General features: G+C 41.3%; 1 protein-coding gene across 1 annotated transcript in view; it reads right to left on the reverse strand.

Moving 5' to 3' along the window:
* C2CD3 (C2 domain containing 3 centriole elongation regulator) overlaps positions 1-20,117 on the reverse strand; it is a 51,323-nt gene that overhangs the window by 25,758 nt on the left and 5,448 nt on the right. The window contains 20 exon segments of the mRNA XM_040534068.1: positions 824-1,092; positions 2,406-2,523; positions 3,537-3,709; positions 5,465-5,645; positions 6,657-6,832; positions 7,385-7,442; positions 7,445-7,632; positions 8,999-9,150; positions 10,055-10,334; positions 10,336-10,514; positions 12,206-12,243; positions 12,246-12,327; positions 13,372-13,490; positions 15,153-15,265; positions 15,718-15,933; positions 17,879-18,039; positions 18,420-18,564; positions 19,087-19,127; positions 19,754-19,787; positions 19,789-19,839. Coding sequence (XP_040390002.1) covers positions 824-1,092; positions 2,406-2,523; positions 3,537-3,709; positions 5,465-5,645; positions 6,657-6,832; positions 7,385-7,442; positions 7,445-7,632; positions 8,999-9,150; positions 10,055-10,334; positions 10,336-10,514; positions 12,206-12,243; positions 12,246-12,327; positions 13,372-13,490; positions 15,153-15,265; positions 15,718-15,933; positions 17,879-18,039; positions 18,420-18,564; positions 19,087-19,127; positions 19,754-19,787; positions 19,789-19,839 — 2,774 coding nt within the window.

Below are 20,117 nucleotides of genomic sequence, written 5' to 3' on the forward strand. Positions count from 1 at the left end.
TAAATACACCAAGCTAGAACGCAAGATTTAGAAGCTATTCAGACCGTCTTCTTTGAAAGAAAGCTGTATCGCCTTAACAGCAAACAGCTCATCTGTCATACCGGGAACACTTTAAACCCATGAAAAAAGGAAAAAAGAAAAAACAAACGGTGCAGAAAATATGAAGCCAAATTCAGTGAGAACCAGGGGTGTCAACAAAGCTTGTCTGTAAGTGCTCCCAATGCACATTAATTACAGGATACGTGCTCCACCACCACTGAATTTGGAGAAGCTTTTGGGGAATGTTTCCACAGGTGAGCACTAAGTAATCAGTAGGGAGCTAGCGGTGTACTTTACTACACAGTTACTCTACATGCCACTTCTGACTTTTCTTCCCCAGAAGTAAGAAACAACGTCATCTTTAGATAACTTTTGTTTACAAAATAATTCTACAGTATGTTGTTGTGTTATGAAAGAATCTTGCTTATCTGACATAGGATCATTGGAGGATTTTAAGCTGTCGTTTTTCTGAACCTCCATTACCTCGTTCATAAAGCGAAGGCAATAAGGCACACACATACAAAGCCAGTGTGCTTCAAGAGTTAAGAACTATTACTATTAATTGTTACCTTTTCATTTAAAAGGTGATCTTGATCAACTGGAGCATTGGAAGCCTTAACTCTTTGTGCAAGGGGAACAGTACCTCCCAAAGCCTTCTCTGAAGACCATTTCGGTAATTACATCTATTAGCAACTGCACAGAATAGCCTGTCTTCTACACTGAAAATTAAAGGACTGGATCATTATGCAACTACACTTAGTCATTAATCACTTTTCCTCCTTACCTGACTTGACGTTCTGATGGTAGACAGAGAAGACGATATTGGCAGCCTGCAAGAGCTCTCCCAAACAAGAGGCTTCTCCGCTGCTTTTCTGGATGATGAGGTTACAAGGAAACTCTATGCGGTGCTCAAACTCTGGGCAGAAAGAACGAGCCACAGCTTGTGTGTTGCGCCTCTCTGTCTCAGGTAGGAAGGAGAGGTGCACAGAGACATAAGCGTTAACTCCCACACCTGCATAGTACTGGACCGAAGGGTTCTTTTCTGCCACAGCTCTTCATTTAGTATGCAAAAAGAAAACAAGGATGAGAATGAATGTACAGTACAAGAAATCTAGAATTTCAATTAATTATTCAATTAATACAAAGCTTTCAAGTCTTTGTGGCAAAAAAAGATGAGACAAAACAACTTGTATTTTAAGTCAAAATAGGTTTTTGCTGCAGATTATTTTCATCATTTTTTTCATCTGAATACAGTAGGAAAAGATACAAAATGATGACAGTAACTATGACAAGGTCCAACACTGGTGGCTGTGCTTTTATCCTTGTCAGGATCTGAGACCAAAGTCATTGAGAAAGTACTCAGCACCTTGAAAAACATCCCATACTGTAGACAAAGCTGTAGGATAACTTCCCAGAGAACCTACCCCAGAAGGAAGTGAATGGCCAAGCTAAATTATTTTTATACCTGATAAACAAAAGGAGGTGAAATTAACAGATGGGGTGTTTTACAATAGAACAGACCCAGGTATTATTCAGGTCATACACCTGATGTATAAAGAGCTTGGAGGTCATTCAAAATTAACTTCTTCAAGCATGATATGGTAGTGATCTTCATCGTAAGGACTCTACTTGAATTAATTAGGATCAGGAGCTCAGCAACACTAAAAAAGATCAGTGGGCAATACTCTAGAACAAGAGGAGTCATCCTCTCTTAGCTTACAGAATTGACTCCCTCTCTTCCACCTTTTTATTTTACACTTAGAATGTGCAATTTTCAAGAATTAAGTTAATGTGATACCGTGCAGTAACAGCAGCAGCCTTCTGGAGAAAAGAGACGTGTCATCTACCAGTTAGTTTACCCACATTTCCCCATTCAAATTCAAGAAAACATGTCTTAACTAGCTTTTAAATAGCATCAGTAACACCAAGATCCAGTGCCCACACAGACACCATTTTATTCCACCCTTCAGTGTAGAAAAATGTGGAAGGAAGTAATACTGCACAAAAGGCTGAGGGACCAAAAGCTATGGCTAGAGCTTTGCTTGTAAGAATACCACATGATGTCTTTCCCAGCTCTTCGCTTTGCTAAAGCATTGCAAGTCTAAACTACTTCATTCTCAATATTACAGTCTCAAGCTTGCTGTAGTACGACTGCTACTACATTGTTCTGCAGTTTAAGGGACAAAAATAACCACTGTATAAAAATATTTTCACTTCTGATCAGAACCCAGTTTGAATCTCGGTCTCTGCAGATGGAAAGTTGGCCAGTTACAGTTTGTACTAATCTAATGTTTCAGCCTGCTGTCTCCAGATAAAGTTATTTTAAGAGAAAAAAAAGTAATCTTTCTTTTAGGGCTAGGCTTTACCTGGCTGCTGCTTGCAAACCAGCTGCTCTGTGTATTTGTACAGACAGAGAAACAGCCCGAGCGGTTGTTCCTGCTGTTTTCACAAAACGGTGGTATCTCACGCTCACATCAAGCAAGCCTGGATTCAGTGAAAGAAAGAAAGCAAGGAAATGGTCAACTTTTTGTACAGTTGCATCCAAGAGAATCAACGCTCAGTTGTAACTCTTAATATAAAATTTACTCTATTAATGCATTAAAAAATCCATATGGAAAAAACAGAGAGGTTTAGCTGGGAATCAAAGATTGTTGAAACTGGCTGTGCAAGGTGCTCTGCTTCCTTACGGGCTGGTACAGGAGGCACGAAAGATTTGGAGGCACAGGAGGAGATTTTAAGGACTGCAGCCTGCAGCCTGACCTACTGGCAGTCGATCAGACGGTCGTAATGGCTTCTTCTCACTGCCAAATTTATGACATAGTAAAACCAGGACGGCCTGCTTAACCCAGACGCGCCCTCATGTGTGCGTTTATTGTAATAGTTTTTAAATATATTACTGCAGTGCTTCAACAGATCTTTTTAATAGCACTGCAGTGACAAAAGCTTCAATGAGGTTTTCTGACGTGGCTAATTTGTTACAAAATAACTGAAGTATACTGAATTCCCCTGCGACCACAGATTTTCTTTGCATTTTTCTTATGGCCACTCTTTCCAAGAAGCTGCCTTTCATTTTTACAGTTAATGCTAAACCTGTGATGGAAAGAGGTTATAGAGGTTTCCTCAGTGGCCTTCCCAGTGCTGATGTTTGTATTATTTGAAAGAACTACCGCAGAACAGAAAGATGTCTCTGCTCATACGAAATACCACGCACAGCCCTCCTTCAGACCTCCCATTCCTTACCTTACATGGGAAACCTAACTGTGGCTTATTTGGCAATTTAGCAGGTCAATACATAGGAAGGGCTTTTCTAAAACTTGCTAGGACTTTGAGGTTGCTCATGTTTCTCACTGACTCTCACTAGGTCCAGTGAAATCTGGGAGGAAAAACACCCCTGGCTGATTATCAGTTGTCAACACAAATACATATTAATTTATCTTGGCAGTGAATACGCAGACTCTCATCTTATAGACGAGTGAAAAAACACAAGCCTTCCTTACCTGAAGACTGCAGGTGAAATTCCTCTGAGGAATCAGTCCTCGGGATCAACGGAAGATTAAAGGTCTGTATGTCTATTTGCTCACGATGCTGCATAGTCACCATGGCACACAGCCGCGACAAAGGCAAGGTCCCTTTGGCAACCATCTGGTCTCTGACATTTGGGTAGTAATACCTGGGAAGACACAAAGGAGCAGTGTCAGTCATGCTGCTTGGGCAACGACAAAGTGATCATCATTTCTCTCAAAACACAAAAGTCCACTCTATTTTGCGTGTCTCCAAACACGACCTGTTAGGCTCCTGATAGCTAAGGGATAAACTCATGTAAGTGAATTCCCAAAGGAAAAAAAAAAAAGATTAAGTGCTCAAAGTAGATAATGCTAAACATGTACACTTGTACTAGTCGTAGCCAGGCAACTAGCAAAAACTCTACTCAAAATTGGCATCCCAAAGGAAAACAAGAGAAGGATCTAGCACACAATATTCCCCACTCTCAGTTTCTGTTAGTAAATCAAAATGTTACTTGCGGAACAGATTCGTGGTGCCAGTTTGTTAGTGTATAAAGTGAGTCAAGACAGTTTCTAACTGTGCTACTCTGCTTCACTCAGCTTAAAACCAGGTTTGGCATCGTATCTACTGAACCAGGAGACCAGGAGAAAGGCATCCACTGTGTTTTCAGCAGCAGTGACTGACTAACGTGGTAGTAACATAGACTTGGGTTTCTCTTTGCGTTTTGGGGCAATGAATAGACTGTTTGAGTCCTGGGTGGAGCACTGCCTGACTTCTAGTCCCAATATCTTGTTGTAGTACACCTGCTGGTTTCTCTCCTTCCCCCCCATGCTTCTAGAAGGAATTCAAGATGCTGCTAGTGTCATAGCAAGAACTCTATGATTTGGAATCTTGTAATCAGTACCTAAGCTCCTCCCTAATTACTAGGATCTGTTGGCAAGCTTTTTTCATTTCAAATATTACGAGCTGGCAAGAAGATGTCTACATAATTCTCAAAAAGTTTCCAGCTCAGTAATTTGTTCCTTTGTACCAAAACAGCCTAAAACTAGCCAACATATGAGAGTGGTTAGGGCAAGATTAAATTGAAGTCACGAAAGTGTGTATTTGATGCCAGGTACTAACAATTTGTAACTTCAGCTGCTCTGGTCATTACCAACATTGATGTGAACACATCCAGCATATAAAACGAACCTGGGAATTTTTAATAGCTTGGCTTGTTTCCTACAGAATGAACAGATGACAGTTATTTTAATTAGGCTTTTCTAAAGTTGTCCATCTTTATGTTCTCTACTTTCTGTTACTAGTAATTAGCTTCAGCTGCCAAAGAAATCATGATTTGAACTTCACTTAAATGAGACGATTTCATCTTATCTATATCACTAAACATTGTGCAAATAGGCACAAGCATAAGCTAACACTCTCCAATCATCTAAGAAGAATATTAGAAATACAAAACAATATATATATTTATATATCGTAAACATTTTACGGTGTATTCTCTTGAAGCCAGTGACTTGTATTAGGGAAAAAGACCAAAACAATGCAATCATATTGCCAGGGTCCTATTAAAATGCAGACATGCCAAGTATCTCAACATTGTTTTTAGACCACTATGCTGGTAATAAAGTGGAAAAAATAACAAAATGTCTTACCTATGCTACCCTTTCCTTGTTACAGCTTTATTAGCCAGCACACGCTTGCTAATGAGCTTTTAAGAAGAAAAGGCTAATCAGCACTTTTAGTGGAAAAAGGCTCAAATGTCTTAAACAATATTAAATGCAGCTATTCATCACCAGATGCTGACGAGTTAACCAATTTTTCCCTTACTATTCAATAACCATAGCTAGAGATTTTTAAGTAACAGACACGCCTCCATCTGTACTGCTGTGACATCTACAAAGAATATGATGTTATGCTGTACCTGCACCAGACTTCAAACTGGATTCCTCCTCCGACTGTTCCAGGTGCCATAAATGCACCGACCAGGAGCCTCTGAACTGGGACATCAGCAGGAACCAACAAGGAATGGTGACGCTCATCATTAAAGACAGGATCGGGAATGCACAAAGCGGTTGCTGTGCGAAAAGGCTTTAACTTGATGCCTACGAGTCAAACGGAGTTGGTTAAACAGCCACCGCTGAATTCAAATCCAAGCAGAGAATCAGAAGACAATCACGTTCTGAATTTCAAACACCCGAACAGGTTTTGGGCAAGTTAATACAGAATCAGAAGTGCTGGGAAGACCTGTGTAGGGACAGGAAAGCAGTGCTGGACCTGGAAGCAATGCGGCCACATTCATGCAGTGTCACATACGTGCTAAAAAGCGTGGCCAAAATCAGAGCAAAACTGCTCTGTTCATATGGCTCTATGGAAACTCCCTGCTTTTGGCTGTTGGAAGCACAGGAAGCCTCTGTGCAGACCACACCATGAGGCACAGAAACATCCTAGCGCTTCAGTTGTCTGCATTAGTGGGTTCCAGCCCTTTCCTTTTGGCAGTCCTTCAGGAGGCAGGACCCACGGACGATATGTTAAAGCCTCCTGACAAAATGCTTGCTCTTCTGAATTTCACTTCACAATTCTTTTCCGAGCAATTCACCCACAAATCTGTGAGACGCGGGCTGCAAACTATCGTTAAATGTGGCTGGAAGCTGACACAGTCCACAGCAGTTGCTATGGAACAACGTCACTGTCATTCTTCAGAGGAAATACATATTAGTGATTTAAAGTACACAGAGCCACCACAGTCTTTTTCTACAACTGCAGTTATTTAAATACTCCTTGCTACTCCCAAGGATTTAAAGCAGGTGGTCTTTTCTTGTGTATGCATAAAAATTGAGTATCTCAGAAGGATTGTGCATGTAAAGTCTTTGCTGAATTTAACCGTACATGGTCCTGGTATTCCCTGCAAAGCTGTTCAGAAATGTACTGCGTGAATAGACTGAACACCAGGCACCTTTTTTTGCTGGAAACTTTGCCATCTGCCTCAGCTGAAGCAAGCTTTTAATTTACCGACCTAGCCCAAGTACTAGAAGGTCACTACCTGTACTGAGCTGATCTCTGAGGAGATATTTAACTAGAGCTCTAAATAAGGAGGTGTCATAAAACAAACTTACCATCCTCACGCAGTTCAGTTCCCTGCAATGCACCAGAGCCAGGCTCTTGAACTGGGAAATAGTACTGCACGTAGCAGTCAGCCTCTCCCCAGACTGTGGACTGCAGGGGGGTGAGTCCTTTCACGCTCTCCACGTGAATCTCAAAGACGTGCTCCATCAGTTCTTCCCCTCTCTCTCTAACAGCTAATAAAACAAATAAAATGCACATGGAAAGGAAAACTGTTTAGGAAAGAGCACACAAGGATTAGGAACATGAGATTCTGAGAAGCTCAGATATCTGCCATTTTTTCCCTGAAGCTCACAGAAATACTGAAAGCCTGATAGTATTTTTTCCTGCAGACACCACAAACCACAGCACATAAAAAGCTTGGAAGTCTATGTGTATACAACCCAAACGTAGTGGCAAAACCTGTATGGTACAGAATTAGGCTGTGAAAATTAAGATTTTCTAGAATTATTTTTACTGCATTCGTCATGTAAATAGAAGGGGTGGACATGCAGGGCAGTAAGAAGGGGAATAATGTCCAGACTGGAGAGAAAGCAGATGAGAAAGGAGTACAAACAATGCAATTTTGCACAGAACACGATCATCCATAACAAAAGTTGGTTATAAAATCAAAAAGATTGGGGATGACCGGTCTGTCAATGAACCCAAAGGTAAAATTCTTTTCACGTGTCCTTAGCAGCAATATAAGCACTGTAAAACAAATAAGGGGAATTTAACAAACAATACCATTGTGGGCTTTGGGGGAGGAGGGTCCAGAGAGTGGGCAGGGCGCTGGGTGAGGGAGGCACCATTCCTTCTTCATTTTTTAGCCTTTGCAGTGCCACTATTTGATCCGCTGACCCCATCGCCAGAATGACCCGCAGGCTTCCGCTTTTACTGCCGGTAAAGACATCTATCACGGGCATGTAGCTGTCCACAGCAACCACGGGATACTGAGCTTGCAGGAGCAGGTGGGAAATCTTTGGATCCCTACAACAGATTAAAAACAAACAAACAAACAAACAAAGCCTGAGAGTGAGCCATCTGTATTTGACCACGATCACACAACTCATTTTAGATGGAACATTCAATGTAATCAGAGACCAATCTATTTCTCTTCCCCCAGAATTCAGCCCCATCACATTACAGCCCTCATAAAGCCCAGCTCCATGTTCTGCTGACTGGAAAAGGCTATTTCTGGCAATGAAAGCCCTCTGAAAACCAAGTGGCCTTAATCATAAGCCAGCCTAGAGATCTGTGAGCAAGGTGGCGAACTGGAACAAGACCTCTATTAATTTACTGTAGCCATATATGATTTTTATGAGGTAGTTGTATGCCTTTGGAGATGGACTTGGGCAGAAAGACAAGCAGGGATGGGGACAATCTCCCGAAGAAGTGCAAAAACCTTTAATAACACACTGAAGATACACACAAGCAAAAGAGAGGCACAAAATATATATATATATATTGCTTCTTTCGGCAGCCTGGTCTCGTGGGAGGTGTCCCTGCCCACGTAGGGAGTTGGAATTAGGTGGGCTTTAAGGCCTCTTCCAACCCAAACCCTTCTATGACTATGAAACAAAACAAACTAACTAACTAACAACAAAAAAAAACACAAAAAAAACAGCCACTAACAAATGGCACACTAACAATTAATAATGTAGCTGCGAGCCAGCTCCAGCACCAGCTGATTTCCACCTATGACTAGTCTGACCAAAATAAAAGGAACTAATCCTGCCCATTGGAAAGAATCTTTTCTGTCCGGTATTGCTATTAATTTAAATTATTTTAATCTGGTATTTTATTTGACTGAACGAGAAGCCAAAACATTGAAGCAAAAAGAACAAAGAGCTCTGGAGAGACCCACTGGATAAAATAACAATTAACACGTGCAGTAGGCAGGTTTTTGACACCACGAGCACTATCCCGTGCCACGCAAACTGGCAGCATCCCTAGCGATTGGATGCAGGCAGAGCAGAACCAAGAACAAAATCACTCCATCAGTCACAGCCTTGGAAAATCACCCATGGAATCACTTTTCCTGGGCAGTCACTTTGATCTCTTGTAGCTTTACTCTTCCATAGTTCCACAAGTTAACCTGGATCCCAGCCTGGTGCAGCGCAGGCTCTATTTCTCACTGCCTGCTTCTATTTCTGTACCAGGACACTATAAATTATTCAGACACTGATCAGTGTAGAAGCGTCAGAGGGAGCTCGAGCTTGACAAAAACGCCTTTTGCTACAAATCATTGCTAAGAACCCTCCCGCAACACCTCAGATGCCATCCTTCTCTTCTTTCCCCGAGCATCAGTTAGGATTTCTTCCGACCCACTAAAACGTGGAACAAAGCTGTTTACTTGAATGAGACGTAGAACTGATGAAGAGGCAGCTTCACTAATCCCAGCAGCCTGTCACTGCCAGGGCTTCCCAGCTTGTTCCATGCTTCGATAATCATGACGTTGTTCTTCAGTCGCTCCAAGCGCTTGGAAGTCAATGAAAAAGGCATCACCTGGAAGAGTTTAATTCAGAATCAGGACACGGAACACACTCGAAGTTATTTGCTTCGTGCAGAGAGTTCCGGTAGCACTGTGTTCTTCCACAGTGTACAGAACTGTGTGCTCCAGAAGTGGAAATGAAAATTAAATTGCCTAGTAAGTGTCAGAAAACTGGTAGCCAGGAAAATAAACACAATTTATACAAATTTTAACGCATGATCACACACTACCTTAAGAACAATTGCTTTTAACTTTAACGCCTACTTACTAAACCACAGCTAAATCCTTTCAGACAACTATTTCAGACTTCTTGTGCTACGTTTGTACATTTCACTTTTTCAGTTGAAGAGCGAGAAGTCTCACAAATCACTAGGCATTGCTAAAAACAGAACAAATGCATTTGAGCATGCTGACTTTTCCAAGGAAATATGTTGAGAAAAACATCACAAACTCGAATTATTAAATATCTGAAATTCTGCTGTTTGCTGGGGGAAGGCTCTGGCCCATGTCAGGATAGAAGCTCACACTTCTGTGCTGATAAACCTGTTAAGAAGAAAGAGAACGCCAAGGAATGGAACAAAATTAAAAAAAATAATCTACATTTACATATTAGGATGCCATCCTCAATGCTTTCTTTCCAAAGCAGAAGAAAGGAGATGTCAAATTTTGTGCCCAGTTTTAACCTAAACTTCTCCAACTGTTTCTCTTTTGTACCTTGAGTCTCATTTATTACTTGGGTGATTCTAGGAGCTGCATTTCAAACTGTGCAAAGCAGCCAAAACAATGCTGAAAATACTTTTAGTGTATTGGACAGAGCCGAGCAGAGAGGTTCCTACATACATAAAACCATCTTTGAAACAGGTGGCGGTGTGGAATAGCACATTTAAATCAGTTTAACATGGCAGAAAGGTGACTTGCCTGAGAAAAATTAAAGGCAGGTTGTGTCGTGCCCCATATGACAGCAGATTTTGTTGCCTCCTCTGTGCTGAGCAGCTTGCAGTTTAAATACACGTTGCAAGAAGTGTGGAGCCCGTACTGCTCAGCAATGAAATCCTTCCCATCAGGCACCATCAGCAGCACGTGCAGCAATAACCCGTAATCTTCAGATGCAGGTGTTTGTGCCATCAAACTACGGGCCACAGAGGTTGATACAGCCCGTGGTGGCCACCCAACATTCGTGCTGGCTGCTCCCGTTCTGCAGGTCCTCACGGTTGCTAAAGTTCACGCAGCTCTCTGTGTTTACACCATTCCTGTTGGGCTCCCGGATTTCCAGCCGGGGACTTCTTACGGCGTGCGCTGGGACTTGCTGCGCAGCCACTGCTGACCTGGCAGCGGTGCAGGTGAAGTCCTTGTTGTCAGCAGCGAGCTCTAACGACACCTGTATTGAAAAAGGCAAATCGAGCTGATCACAAGATGTGCCAAGACAAGAGACTGCAACATGAACTCAGGAACAAAGCGCTGCGTGGTTTGCTCCAGAACTGTGTTATATCATCACCCAGAGCGCTTACCTTTAGATACAGCTGGCTACAAGCTACAGCTGTGAGTGCAAAATAAACCTTGTTACAGCAATTACTGCTCAAGGAAAATTATGAAAAAAGCGTTTCTCTCTCTTTCACTGTTCTTTCACCTTTACATTCCTTGCTGATTTTAGCTGGCCCTAAGTTCCTGCCCTTCTGTGGTCTCCTATTTTTTCCTCACGTGACAAGACAGGATGAAGAACAAATTGAACTCAGAAGATAAGGCAGCATGATAAAGAAAGGAAGGATTCAAGCCATAAAATACCCAGTTAAGGGAAACAAAATAATCAGACTCAAGAATCGAGAGTTCGAAAAATGCCTAAGAATTAGGAGGAATGAGACAAGATATTGGGGAAAAAAGATCCCAAACAGTATCTATTGCTGAAGGGTATAAAAGGCACATCCAAAGAAGAGGCATTCAAGACCATCCGTCAGAAAAACCAAAGAAGTTTGATGTGGACTCTTTAGCTGACATCCCTTGTCCTCCATGCCCTGGCCAGAATAGCTGGACACACGTGGTGATGATAGGTAGGTATTACACTGAGTGGGTGAAATCTAAGAGACAGAGTGACCAAAATCAGTTTTCCTAAAAATAAAGATTAGCTTCCCTTTCCATCAGTTCTTGTATTGAATTTTGTTTCACTAATTTCCTCCAACGCCTCCTTCCACATCCTGTTCTGCTCCCTTGTCTCCTGTACCACATGCCATTCTCTTCTCCTGCCATCAGTGAACTCCTCCCACACCTAACCTCAATGTTTTGTGTTTCACTTTCCTGTGGCTCCTCTACTGGCTGCTCAGCTGAATAGTTTCTCTGGAAGAAGGCCGACAAGTTTCACAGGCCCCCGTGACAAAGAACATCAGGCACACCTTGAACTACAAAGTGACAGAACCAATCCTTGCTCAGGTTCTCTTGGAATAATTGAGGAGCTCTGAATGTAAGATTTCCAAATATCTCTTCACCCTTCGTTTACTAATCTAGAGGGCTCTTTATCCTCAGAAGTGGCAAACCTCTCAAGTGTGCTGTGCAGAACTGTTACACCTTCTCAATCAGATGCTGAACTTGCTAGAAGAAATTTTGGCTCAAGAAGGCAACCCCTGAAGAGAGAAAGTGCTGCCAAGGGCAGGAGCATCAGGCCTCTGTGGCAGGAGAGGCCTCAGCACATATCACGTGTGGAGCTAAGGAACACAGAGCTGCAGCGTTCCTGTTCTCATATTGCCAAACCTCCCAGCCCTGAGCCACTCAAAGTCTGCTGGCAGAGTGGTTTCTGTACCCAAGCCCTAGCTTATTGACTCTTGTTTCACCCTGCAGCCAGAGGAACTTCACACACCAAAATCCTTAGACTTGGAGAAGGTGCTAAATATTTTTCCAAAAACCCCAAGGAAAAAGAAAGTTTCATGTTGCCTTGTATTGGCCTTACGAACTTCCATATCTGAGGCCTGGGCAAATTAACAGAGAAGAAAGAGGGGGGAAAAAAAGAAGAGAGAGAACATCTGGCCAAATTCAGTAACAGCGGACGGTTTAACTCTAGCTGTGTGTAGCAAAAAACCATACCTTTAGTGGTCCAACTTGTATCTGATCTCCCTCTTTTCCACAGGTATCTCGTCGCTGACAGTGAGCAACTCCGACTGAATAACCTTGCACAGCTGAAGCACTGCCGAGCCAACGGCCACTGGCTGAGGGGAGAAAAAGAAAATTTTGTAAGATTTCCGTCAGGGCTAAACAACTATGGGCATATTGTGAAGCAAAAGGCTTCCGAAAGAGCTGGAAAGCCATGGTCAGCCACTCACCCTCCCCACCTTGACACCATTAGTGGTACCAACAGGGATTTGTAGGAAAGTTTCCCTTAGTTCCAGTTCCAAGTATCACTAGGAAAACTGTAAGGAAAATTCTTGCAGCGCCGACAGTAAACAGTTCCAGATTAATACAGAAATTAACATTCCAAATCCTCATTACCGAGCAAGATTTCCCTACTTAAAGACACGATTTATTAATCCATTAAAAGAAAAGCTCCTTACAGAACAGATGGGCAGATATCTTTGACGACCAGATATCTTTGGTGGTGATGAAAACAAAACCTAGGCTGAGTTAACACCAACAGCCGACTTTTAACACGTGCAGACGATTATGCAAATATGGTTACTTGCATCTATTTGCCCAAAATAAAGATCTTTTTTTTTCCTAGATGCACAAGCTATGCCGATTTCTCACAACTCACGTTATTCCCCTTACCCTGATCAGAGCAACGATATCAAGTGCACCCCCGTTAACTCAGTCTGTGCACCTAAACAAGCTGTGCTCTCTCTGAAGACTCATGTCTGTAATTGATCCAATGTGCTTCCACAGCAAGAGCTCAGTTTTAAGGATGAGGGAAAGGCTTTTTTTTTTTTTTTTTTGCTCGTCAGTCTTGAACTCAGAAAATCATTTAGCTGGGTGACAAGATTGAACAGCATTGAGTTCAACTTACAGCGTCTGCACACAGTGTCATTTCCCTACCTAACCCCTCCAATGGTTGGTTAAAAAGCTGCTCGGTCGAGCCACGTTGCTTTTGTCCGTTTTGCCTCTGATGGCTGAGACGTCAGCACTTGAAAAGAAGCATTGCATTAAGACTTAAAGAAGCCACTTCTGTGTGCATAACTGTCTGGAGGAAATTGAAACACCAAGGGGTGGTTTTTTTTTGCTTTTCAGGACACAAAGTATAAGCAACTTTTAACAAGTACCTTTTTCTGGGTGCTTTTTCTCATGTAGATTTTAAAGGCAAGGTCAGAGCTCCACCAGTGCTCTATCATCGTTCCACCGAAACGAACAGGGAACACAAACCGCTGTTGAAATTTCACCACTGCAAGGAAGACAGAGACTTGTGAGCTCTTAGTTGGATCAATACCTGTCTTTTGAGCTGGATCAGAAACAGAGAAATCTTCAGTCTCTGCAGAGAATATGCAGGGTGAATAGAGACACGGGAAGTTCAGGAGGCGGGAGGGGAAAGTGACAGCACTTCTGGCAATGATGGACAAATATGCAGAGAGCATTTGCCCAACTGCCAGAATAAGAGATCAGGAAGGGCTGGAAGCTGAAAGGGGAAGAGCTGTTGCTAGAACCCTCAAAAAGAATCTCTCAACATTTCAACCTATTAAATTATGCTGCGAGTCAGTGGGTAATTAACTTTTTTTCCTCTCTCAGAGGAGCAACAAATATTCAAGATTAATTATTAATAGGCTTTCTTGTGGAGATAATCACTCCTCCGATATAAACATGATCATCTAATTGTGCATTACTTAGTAACATCAAGCCCAAATTGAACTCTTCTTCATTTTCTACGGCCAGGAAATAGCAGGAGGGCAGTTCTGGCTCACTTTGAATAAAGACAGAGTCAAAAGCTGAGATGCAAGAATAATCACAGGTTCAGGAGAAAAATATTATCTGCAAGAAAAGACTGAATGGGTTGGTGCTTAGTCTGGAAAAGAGAAGAACAAGAAGTACAGTAACAGCGACCAAGTAGTGTGCTTTCCTTGTTCACAATGAATAAAATAAGTATTCTTGTGATGACAAAAATTCAGGTTAGATGTAAGAAAAATTTGCCGACAGGAAGGAACTTTCATAGTTTGCCTGGGGAGGCTAAGGAATCTCTCTCATTCAGGATCTTGAATGAATGAGATAAGCAGCTCTCAGGAAAAATGAGGGTACATTGGATTGACTAGATGGCTTCTTCAAATTATTTCTGGCCTCATCAATTTTTCTAAGTTCCAAAGAGCTGGAATCTACCTCCACAAGACAAAGCGCAGGAGCCTGTATTCTCCCTGTGGTACAAACAGCCGAGGTTCAGAAGTTTTGTCTGTACGCAGGTGGAGAACTCAGAATTAATTCAATACAGAAAGATGCGAAGCCAATGAATGACCATATGGAAAAGTCATTTGAAAATCACTCTGGAATTCCAGTTTCTGGGAAGACTGGGCACAGAATGATGCTCATGCATCATTTTCTGCTCATCAAGGACAGAACTGTAAACTAAAACGTTCTCAGGGATACAAGGAGCGGTAACTCTGTAAAGAGATGAACGTCTACTGATTGGAGCGTAGGACTTGTTAGGGGCTCTTGGATCCAGGAGACTCTCTGAGCTCTCGCATGTTACGTGACATATTTCAGCACCTGGAGGAATTAGGTATTTATTTGAGATAAAAGTATTTTGTCATCTTAAGTATTATTGCAGAAAGGATATCGGTTTTACGTTGACATGAAGGAACGGACATACTGACCTGCTATTTTTGTCCCTAGGAAAAGAAATGTGACTAGTTCTTGGAAGAAAAAAAAAGATCTCTTCCCAAAGAGGAGCATTCCACTACCTGCAGTGCACTAACTCTGTTCGTAGACGTGCCACCAATCATGATATAAAACAGAATATTTTTCATGCAGCAAGGAAAATACCTAAGAAAATGCTACTAATTTCTAACTGATGTCACAATCAACAAGACTAAATAAAAGAGAGGAAAAATAATGGTCTTACCGCCGTCAGTGATTTTACTTGAAGCTATTCGAATCACTTCTGTTGTCACGGAGACCTGTCCTTTTTCGTTCTTGGAGGCTCCCACAGGAAAGTGGTACTCAACGAAGAAGGTACTGCGAATAAAAAAGTGAATGGGTGATCACACTCCAGCTGAAGTCTAATGCACATAATGAACCCAAACATAGCAGACAAACTTTGTATTCACAATTTATTAAGTTACTCTATTATCTTAGAATTAAACTATTTTATTCTTTCAATGGGTTATGTGTAAGTCAGATTCTCCTCTAAAAATGCCTTTTGTTTGCAGTGTACGGCCATGCACAAAGCACATTTGTACTTTTCCAAAACACTAGAAACAACAGCCTGAAGTGAGACCACATCAGGGCAAATTATCCCCATCTCTACTTTTTAGAAATCTATAGCATACGGTTTGCTGAGACGACCAGAGAAATGGGATTATGTCAGAAGCCTGAAGAGCTCAGGTAAAATTGGCGACAAAACAGACCTCAGGAAAATCTACCTCCAAGGCACAGGTAAGAAGTTGGTGAGAAACAATCCCCCTTACCACTTATTAACTGATGCAGGCCTTGGAGGCTTCCCCATTAAACTTTTCTTTCTCGGTGTAATCTGGGTGCTCTCGGGAGGGATTCTCAAGCTTTCAATGATGACTCTGGCCAGGTGTATTCTGCCCAGCAAAGCCAACTTGTCTATGCTCAAGGAAGCGACGCGAACTTCTTCTGTGCCAACATCCAGAGGAACGAGTTGTCCAGTAGGAGAGCAGCTGCAGAGACAAAACTGAGAATCAGGTCTACACAAACATTCTTAACATGACTACGTGAAAAGAAAACTGTAGCTTGGCTGGATATTACTTAGAAACTGCTCATGAATCATTAAAATACACATTTTAATGTACCTTTTACAACAAATTTGGTGGTCTCTGTAGCAGAAGTCATATCATATACAGTATCAAGGGTCTATTACTTAAAACAAACGATCAAAAAAGCACGTTCCATGCTGTTGGAGTTTTGACAGATGCTTATTGTAGGTGAACTCTTTGAAAACAAAAGCTTTTTTTCTTTTTCATGTCCTACACAACAAGAGCAGAAGAAACAGCTTGGATCCATCGCTGCTGCAGAGGAACAGCAACAGGATTTTTGTCATAATTTAAAATCTCACAGTTTATTTCTAAAACTTGACCTGTAAATGGTTTGTACTGGCACCTCTGGAGATATGAATTTTACTCGAATATAAAACAGCAGTATTTGTACGAAAAGTTTCAGAAATAATTGTCTGGAGCTGTATTAGGACAAAAAAAACCAAACCTTAATACTTGTTGGTATTGTACTAGTAAATCTTGATAACCAGATTTTTGAAGGACACAGTAGCAAACACACGAAACAGAGAAACTTCTAATTCACTGTTTACTGTGATTCTCCTGTCTGTTTGTTAGAATCCAGAATCTTTTGTACGTATGCACGCAAACTAGCAAACAAAGAAGCATAATGCTACTGGTTCTTTTTGTAAATTACATAAAATAGAATCATTTTTACTTCTTTAAACAAAACGTGTGGAAATACGCAATCTGTGTAAACTTTTAAAATGTATTCAGCATTAAAGAAATACCATTTCAAATCTCATAAGAATTAGCTTTTTTTGAAACAGCTTGATCATAACTAGAAAAAAAATTGTTTACTGTGAGGGTGGTGGTCAAACACTGCAAGAGGTTGCCCAGAGAGGTTGTGGAGTCTCCACCTCTGGAGATATTCAAAGCCTGACCAGACATGGCCCTGGGGAACCTCTCCAACTGACTCTGTCTAAGCAGGAGGTTGAGATGGATGACCTCAAAAAGTGCATTTCAATATTAACAATAGTGTGATTCTGTGATTAATAGCAGGGCCTTCAGGCTTTTGGTTTGCATTTAAGTTACATGACATTTGCTCCTTTGTGGCATGTGCGGTTTTGTAATTAGTTGATAAGCCAAAAGTGTATCTGACTACAAAAAAAAAAACAAAAATGAACTTTCTTCCTCACCCAAGTTAGAGGAAAGTCAAAGCACAAGAGAAAAAGAATAATTTTGATCCCAGAATATTCTGCAGTTTTATTGGTTCTGTGTTGGGGAAAAAAAAATGCAATTTAGCTCAGGTCAGAATTTACTTACTGCAGATATAGGAGAGAACACAGAGCAGCAGTGAAACATGCTCTGCTGATGTGAACTCTGTCCCTGTAAAGTAGATTCATGTTTTGTACACTTAGAAATGCTACGCAAAGACAGATCACAGGATGCGAGCTGTTCTGATACATACACAAGGCCACAGAACTGTACAAGGCTGGTCTGGAGTCTGCTTTCTTCAGCACAAGGACTGGTTTATGGTGAAGGTTACAAAGTGATTACTGTTCCAAGAGACAGGGTGAGAGTTCAAAAGGCTCGCTCCGATCTTAGTATTTCTATTTCGACAGTTCAAAATATTATTAGGCTTACTGCATTTTTGTCAAACTCACAATTTTCACTAATTACACCTCTTTAAACAGTTTCTGTAACAGCATACAGCTACTCCTGGGTTCTATCATTTCCAGAAATGCTAAAATTCCCCACCAAAATGTCTATTCAGTAAATTGTGTGATAAGGACAGAGTGTGATAACATAGTTATAACATTAGCATAGCATAACATTCTTGCTAACAGCAGCTTACAAGCAAGGTGCTGCTAAAGGAGTCACAACTATTTACCTGGGCTTAATTTCTGTCACTTTCTGATCCTGATCAAAGGCACTGGAATCCTTCTGTGGATTCACAGAATCAGCTTTCTTCACAGTTTTTGTCTTGCCCATTTCTTTGGAAGGGTTAACGTCTTCATCACTGAGGAAATCACTTAAACTGGAGTCTGATTTCTGAAATGGAAATAATGCGTGTAAAATAAGTTAGCCATCATTGTCAAAAAGGATACATAAAGAAAAAGCAACCCACAGCTTGTGGATTGCATAATTTGAAACAAATAACATTCTAACAAATTTTTTCACAGACATATAAAAAACAAGGCTTCTTGGACAGCCTAAGTCCTCACGATTTCCAAATTCAACACTTGACTTTTTCTTTATAGTATTAATTTATTAACATTACTAATTTTAAGCAACGTTCTCACGAGTTTCTGTAGGATACTTTATTAAACTTTACTACTACTGACTTATTTATTTATTTATGATACAGGCTTCTGATTTCCTTTCCCCTTAGAGACTGCATATTAAGCACCTTCCTTCTGCTTTGCACTTACAGGAGCCGTGTAAAAAAGACTCTCTAGGAGACTCTGGTCGTAGTGGGGATCATTGAGTTCGCTGTCATACACCTCGCTCCCAATGGACAGAGAATCCCAAAGGGAACCTGTCTGATCCCAGAAACGCACAGGAGATAAGTCAGCACTGTGGAAACAGAAGAAAGAAACGTAACATAGCATTGCAACTTCTGCAGTCAATTTCATACAAATTCTGACAACGCTGCCTATTTTGTACTGGATTTGCGCTCTACTGCCTCTGGAAACAGCCAAACTATGATTGCACAGTGCTGTGCCCAGCTAGTAGTCCTTACAATACCATCTCTGGACCCATCTGAAATAAAACGCTTATGAATATATGCACATAGAACCACAGAACAGCTGAGGTTGGAAGGGACCTCTGGAGATCATCTGGTCCAAGCCGCTGCTCAAAGCTAGAGCATGGAAATTGGGAAATTGTCCAGTTGGGTTTTGAATATCTGCTAAGTTGGAGACTCCACAGCCCCTTTGGGCAAAATGTTCCAGTGCTTGATGACCTTCATTGTGAAAGGTATCTGAAAACAGCTACCTATAATACTAATTCACAAGCTCTTTATACCTTTTGGGTCTCTTTAAGCTCTCAGTAATACTTAAGAATAATCCAAAATAAATACAAACTGTGTCTCGGTACATAGATAAAACTATCTTTAAAGCACGGTTGGAACAATTGAGTTTTGTTTGGTTAAAGGGTTTTCCATCTGTGCTATAAGTTCAAAGCCATTTTATGACCTGCAAAGTCTTCACTGTTATCCAGTAGTTGCAGGGAAAAAATAAGTGCAGGGAACAGGACATAGGAACTGAAATTCTGAAGCACATCTGACACAGAAGCTGTATGCCTCCTACCCCTGATTGGAATAGAGACAATGGAAGCATCGATTATACTCTTGCCACTCTTCACAAAATAAGAGAGAAAGGTCAACTTAATACCTGAGAAAGATTAGAGATAACTATTAGTCCTCTCTATTTTTAATTAACAGACTCTAAGTCCTTCACAGAAACACTGTATTTACGTACATCTCAATATTTTAGGACACAACAGTTACAACTTTCAAGTAACTTAATTTTATCAAAGATTGTGATTAATCTTCCTGTCATCTTTACAGCAAGGGACTTTGAGCCACCCAGGTTGTCGTATATAAAGCTGAGTGCAAGCTGATAAACACCTCCTGTCACCACTAGCTCATGCAATTCACATTTCCAGAAATGTGGAGAATATGAAGGTCAAAAGGCATTTTTCAGTATAAAGTGGACAAATAAGGACAATTCTGCAGGAATCCTTAGTGTGCTCAGGGAGTTGGGTCCAGCTGCTGACTTGTGACGTCAGATGTGAAGGGAGGGATCTTCAGGAGCAGGCACAAAATCGGAGTTCAAGACGTTTGGGCTCCTAGTTAACAAGCGATAGCAGCACAGAGAGCAGTGAAAGGAAAAATAAAGGTATTAAGTCTTTCTGGCACGCTCAGGATTTCAGTCGCATAAAGGGTAAAAAGCAAAGGTTATGTTCAGCCTTCTCCAATTTGTAGCTTAACCTCCAGGTACATAAAAGCTTCCTACAACTTTCCGCTGCGAGTCACATTTCTCATCCAAAAATCTTACACTTTGCCATGTGTCAAGATGGCCCAAACTTGCAGTTTAAACACAGTTGCTGCAAGGGAGAGGAGAGAG

The sequence above is a fragment of the Cygnus olor genome, chromosome 1 (assembly GCF_009769625.2).
Source record: "Cygnus olor isolate bCygOlo1 chromosome 1, bCygOlo1.pri.v2, whole genome shotgun sequence".
NCBI lineage: Eukaryota > Metazoa > Chordata > Aves > Anseriformes > Anatidae > Cygnus > Cygnus olor.